The sequence below is a fragment of the Asparagus officinalis genome, chromosome 8 (genome assembly GCF_001876935.1).
Source record: "Asparagus officinalis chromosome 8, Aspof.V1, whole genome shotgun sequence".
Classification (NCBI taxonomy): domain Eukaryota; kingdom Viridiplantae; phylum Streptophyta; class Magnoliopsida; order Asparagales; family Asparagaceae; genus Asparagus; species Asparagus officinalis.
Genome location: NC_033801.1, coordinates 127,038,870 through 127,045,089, shown reverse-complemented (window position 1 = coordinate 127,045,089; position 6,220 = coordinate 127,038,870). Strand labels below are relative to the sequence as shown.

The following is a 6,220-nucleotide window of genomic DNA, read 5'->3' as shown; positions in this document are numbered from 1 at the left end:
TAGTGGTTGATACAGATTTTTCTGATACAGATAATCCTCTATCTGCATTTTCCAGAATCCAAAATCTGTTTCATCAAACTTCTCAAGTCTCATTTTTCCTTCATCTGCGGCCATGGCTCCCACTTGAATCTGACTTCCTCTAGATCGTTTCACGCTCTGATACTAGTTGTTGGGAATTAAACGCCGAAATCCCTAAGATAGCAGAAACACAGAATAGAAAAAGTACACCAAGTTTTAACGAGGTTCGGCAACTGCCTACGTCCTCGGGAGCCACACAGTAAATTTCTTATTAATCTAACAAGAAATTACAACTCAAGAGCGAATCTCAAACTTGAGATTCCTCAATAAATACAATCTTTATTGTAGCTACAGTAAGATTCTCCCACTTCTTAAATAACCCCTCTTAATTTCTCCACAATAAATTCTTCCTTTCAATCTCCTTCCCAATCACGTGAGAACAGAGAGAAAGAGAGAGAGATCGCTGCAGAGGCAGAGGGTGAGGCCGCCGCCACGAAGAAAACAAGAATTCGCAGACGAAGGAAGGGGGAAAAGGAACACACCCGCGCGCGCCTCGCCTCTCGTCCACCTTTATAGAGGAACGTCCCTAGGGCTGCGACAGGCTGCGCCAGCCCATCGCGGAAATCGTCGGCACTGTGGACAGAGTCGCCAGCCACTGAACTCGGCCTGCGGAAAGTCGCAGCCCTCGAACTCGCACTGACACTCCTCGACTTCGCCTGCGATTTCTTCGAGCTCGCCTGCAATTCGCCTGAAGCCACCGCCATGTTCGACGAGCTCGCCTGCCACACTTTGTTCGTTTAAGGGTTTTTAAGGTTATGGTTCTTGACTGGGGTGGGGATGATGCCGGCAATTTAAATTGTTCCCCAAGGCAATTTTCCCCCTTTTTTGGTTGGTGTGGGGTGGGGGGGGGGGTTATTATAGTCTTGACACTATTTCTTACTTAGTATTAGATCTAAAATGACATCATTATGACTTACCTTTCTAAAAATTATTAAGATTTTTCATTCCCAATTATTTCCCTCATCCACTTCTATTGCATACTAATAATCCCATTTTTGTATCCCCACTTTGATTGCTTATACTCATTTGCATATTAACTCCCCTAAATCCAAATATTTGTTAATCTCCGTATATTTGGAAAGATCTTTTGCCAAAATGGAAAAATCTAAAAGTTATAAAACATCCCCTAAATAAATAAAATATTACAAAAAGACCCCATAATCTGAAAATTATGAGAAACCATTTGAAAAATCCAAAAACTACAAATGAAGAAATAAAATAAAATATTACAAATAGCCCCCTAAAAAACTAATTTGCAACAACCCTAGAAAAAATTTGTAAACTTCAACATCACTTGAAAATAAGAAACAACCCTCCGCAAAATTTAAATATTACAAATAACACCCTAATTTTTTGTAAATTTCAATCAACCACCTGAATTTCAAAGGCTACAAATAAATTCAAAGCACTTCAAAAATTACAAACAACCCCTTTAAAGTTTAGAAAATTGCAAAAAAAAAAACAAAAAAAAGAAAATTACAAACATTCCCTTTATAAATATGAATTTCAAACAATCCGATGAAAATCTAAAAATTACAAACAAATTCCTGAAATACTTCACTAATATGAAGAGGGCATTGTGGACATTTCATGTTATGTTCTAATCTTATACCCCCTTATAATGACAAGTTCTCAAACATGATATCGGTATTAGAGGTGTTAACAACAATTTAAACCAAACATATTATTAAAAATTTAACTCATTATAGTCCACTGGACTGTTATCCCAGGACGATAGTGAGTTAAATTAATCTCCGGATTAAAAAGTCCCTAATCCAAACATAACCTAAGTACAAATACCAATGATTCGATTAACTCGTTACATACTTCACATAAACTTTATGCCAAATTTTAACGAAAGGCTTCCCCATTCTCAACTGTTTAGGCCTGAAGGCTTTATGAGGACCCAAGGCTCATGAAGTTAGGTTTTAGCTTCAGAAACGTACCATCATTTTTGTTCACGAGTACTGTGGGACTTTTTAGCCTAATAAGTGAGCAGGCCTCAAAGCCTGCTATGCTGAGGGCCATGCACTAGGACTGGGCTCTCACCCTTTAGTAACATTAACCGCAAAAGCCCATTCATCCTTTTGTACTGAATGATTTATATTTGAACTTTTATTCCCAACAAATTCCTCCTCAAATGCTGAATCAGACAATAACAAACAACTACAAAATTTTCATTGATAACATTTGCATACATACAGTGCTTCTCTAAAATAAAACCAGGAACTAAAAGAATGCTAGCAATCTGCAATTTTTTATTCACCACACTTTTGAATGCAATCAATCTTATGATTAAAACATAACAACTACATTGACAACAAAACATAAAATCCCAAACAAATAATAGCCTGCTACTTATATACAATCACACTGAGTAATGAGTTTCAAAAACTTCAAGAATCAAAGAATTGTGATGCCCTACTGAAAACAATCAACTCCTCCCCCCTCATCAAACATCACCAGCTCCTGATGAACCAGCAGCGGCAGCAGCCCTCCTCACTCCTTCCCCGGCTCGGCCCCGCCTCCGTCCGTGCTGCCGCCAGGATCGGGCTTGATCTCCTGCAGCTGCTGGAGCACGTCTCCGACCTCCGGCCTCGCTGCAGGCGACGGATCAACACAATGCAGGGCCAACTTCAGGGTGTTCAGCAGCTCATCGCCTACATTCCCTTCGACCTCCCTCATCAGCTCCAGATCGAACACCTCATTAGTCCACTCCTCCTTCACTATCGACGCCACCCACTGCGGCAAATCAGCCCCGTTCGTCGTCTCGCCAGGCGACTTGCCCGTGAGGAGCTCGAGGAATATGACGCCGAGGCTGTAGACGTCGGTCTTGGTGTTGGCCTTCTTGAGCTTGGAGGAGCTCGGGGCGCGGTAGCGCGAGGGCAGGCCGCGTGGCGGACGACTTGGAGTTGCGCGGCGGCGGTCATGAGAGGCGGGGAGTAGGCCGCTAGCGGAGATCCTGTCGGGGCCGCGGTTGGCGGTCCAGGAGGATGTTGGCGGCTTGCGTGAGTTTGCGTGGATGATGTTGGCTTGAGGTTGGGGTGGTGGAGGCCTCTTGTTGTGCCGTGGATTATGCTCATCCTTGTCGCCCAGTTTATTGGTGCATCTGGTCCTCTAGCTACGATTTCAGGGAGGAAAAAAAAAGACAATTGTTAAGGGTCTAATTACATAACTCTAGTTTAAATAAAAGGACAAATTTTTAAAATAGTCCTGTTTAGAAACTTATTTGTAAAAAACGACCTATTTCGAAAATAATTGTCAAATTCGACTGGCTGGGTCGAATTTGGCGAAAAAAACTTCATGAGACTTGAAGTCCCGTAAAGTTTAAGCTCCAAATTAACTTGCTTATGGGGGCTTAAACTTCACGAGACTTCAAGTCCCGTAAAGTTTTCTTAGTTTTTTCGCCAAATTCGATCCAGTTTCAGCCAGTTAAGCTGAAACTGGATCGAATTTGGCAATTATTTTCAAAATAGGTCGTTTTTTTGCAAATAAGTTTCTAAAGAGGTCTAAAACAAAAATTTATCCTTAAATAAAGGAGCACCGATGCATAGTATCGGTGAGATTGATGGGAAAACTCTACAAGACAGCCGTAAGACGAACAACATTTATAGATCAGGCTGTTACACACAGACACACTTAAAAAAATAACATGTGAAAAATGATTGTAGTAGAAATTCAAATATTACGACCGTCTTGTAGATATACACTAACATATAGGTTAAAAAAATTAATGTATTTTGTAAGAGACGGCTCCAACTGAAGATAAAATGAGAGAGAACCAATTGAGATAGTTCGAAGAAGGTTATTGTCCACATGCCAAACAAAATTACAACTAAACCTAACAGAACTTGGTTGGAAGCAATTAAGACATGATAGTAATTATCTTAATGAAGTACTAATGTAAATTTGGTCTAAACTGAAGTAGGACACAGTACCACAAATTGAGCATGGAGTATGAATGTCAGTAGCATCATATAAACTAAAAAAAGAAAGAAATGCTAGGTTCAAATTGAGAGCTCACCATGAAGAAAAGCAGCAAGACTCCCCTTTGACATGTAATCGAACACCAGCAGCTTCTCCCCTTTAGGCCCCAAATAATAAGCTCTCAGGGCCAATAAATTCTCATGCCTAATTTTTCCAAGCAAATTAACCTCACTCTCAAACTCCCTCTGCCCTTTTGCAATTTTCTCCCTCAATCTCTTCACTGCAACCTCATGCCCATCCTCCAATGTAGCCTTGTACACGGTCCCGTAAGTGCTCTTCCCCATTATCTCAGCGGTTGCACACAAAAGATCATCTGCGGTGAACACAAAAGGCCCATCAAAGTGCACCAGTTTGCCTCCTGCCTCGCCCCCGGATTCGACTTCGGGGCCCGCCGAGGGCCCGCCGGGCTTCTCCCCTCTCCCCGCAGCGGCATCTTTGCTCTTCTTGCTTATTGCGGTTCTTTTCCTGAGCAGACAACAGAGAAGGATACAGCAGAGGAGAAGCAGGACTGCGAGCAAAATCCCTGCAGCAATGAGGATTATATCTCGGGTGCTCAGCTTTCGACGGCGATGGGTTTTCTGAGCAGGAGGAGACTCGGCAGGGGGGAGGTTTGGGGATGGAGACGGCGAAGGGCAAGGGGCCGAAGGGCTAAACCCGCAGAGCTGAATGTTCCCTCTGAACGAGCTTTCGTTGAATTCCTGCGCGAGAGCGGGGGGTACGGGACCGGAGAGGTTGTTGTTCGAGACATTGAAGAAGGTGAGGTTGCTGAGATGAATCAATGAGGAAGGGATTCCTCCGTCGAATTCGTTATCGGAGAAATCCAACCGAGACAAGTTCGTAAGGTTTCCAACCGTTTCGGGGATTTCACCGGTGAGCCTGTTCTTCTTCATGGAGAAGATCGACAGGTTTTGCATCCCATCAACCGATTCAGGGACCCGACCATCAATGAGATTGTTATCGAGCCTCAACTCAACCAAAGATGATAAGTTGGAGAATGAAACAGGGAAGCTGCCGGAGATGGAATTTGAGGACAAATCCAATCTCTGAAGCTTAGGAAGTGATCCTAATTCTTCAGGAATCCTTCCATCGAACTGATTATTACTCAGAGTGATCTCCAGCAACAACGGCAGCCTACTAAGGGTACCGGGTATGCTCCCAGAAAACGAATTGTTATCAATATTCAATCTTTGAAGCTGGTAAGTTACATTATCATCTCCCCAGGTATCAGAAACTGAACCAGAGAGATTGTTATTATTCAAAGACAGGAAGTTCAGCGACGGCGATCGAGGTATCCCAGCAGGGATCGAACCCGATAGATTGTTGTAGCTAAGGTTCAACCTGTACAACTTACTCGAGTTCGAAACGGAAGAAGGAATGGCACCGACGAGCAGATTGTTGCTGAGATCGATAGCCTGGAGAGCGAAGCAGTTACCGATCGAAGCAGGGATCGATCCGGAGAACCGATTGCTGAACAGGTACAGCCCCCTGAGATTGGGCAAGAACCCGATGCTCTCAGGTATCTGGCCCCCGATGAGGTTATCGTGGAGGCTGAGCTTTCGGAGGGCGGTGAGCTGGCCGATCTCCTCGGTGAGCCTGCCGCCGAGATAGCGCCACGGGAGCTGGATAGCGATGACCTGTCCGCGGACGCATTTTATCCCCGCCCAGGCGCCGAGGCAGGCGCCGAGGCCGGTGTCGTTCCAGCTGCGGAGGACCCCGGCGGGGTCGACGAGGGAGCGCTTGAAGGCCTGCAGGCCTTGGTAGTCTGCCTCGGTGATCACGACGCCGTCGGCGGGCTGGGCTCCCGCTGGGCTCAGTAGGGGGAGGAGGAGGATGAAGAGGAGGAGGAGGAGGGAATTGAAGAGGGTTCGCTTCTTCCGATTCTCTCTCCTCCCTTGGATTCTCATTGAGCTCGGAAATGGGTATGTGAGATTTCTATCTAGAGTTTGAGAGAGGAAGGAGAGAGAGAGAGAGTGGGGTTTTGTTGGTTTTTAGAGAGCGAAGATTTGGGGAAAGAAGCAAGGGGAAAGAGAGAGAGGGATATAATCTCAAACTGCTTGAAGCTAACGGCTACTTTTGTATTATTGAATTGGAGGGGGGAATGTGCTCTTCTGACTAGGCCACCCCTAACGGCTACTTCCTTAGATGGGCCCAAGGT

At 44.6% G+C, this 6,220-nt stretch overlaps 1 protein-coding gene across 1 annotated transcript; it reads right to left on the bottom strand.

Moving 5' to 3' along the window:
* On the bottom strand, nt 2,309-6,174 carry LOC109851364 (probably inactive leucine-rich repeat receptor-like protein kinase IMK2). Its single transcript, XM_020421450.1, is given in 3 exon segments — nt 2,309-2,964; nt 2,967-3,199; nt 4,103-6,174. Coding segments are annotated over 3 exon segments (2,487 nt in total). The 5' UTR covers nt 5,970-6,174; the 3' UTR covers nt 2,309-2,577.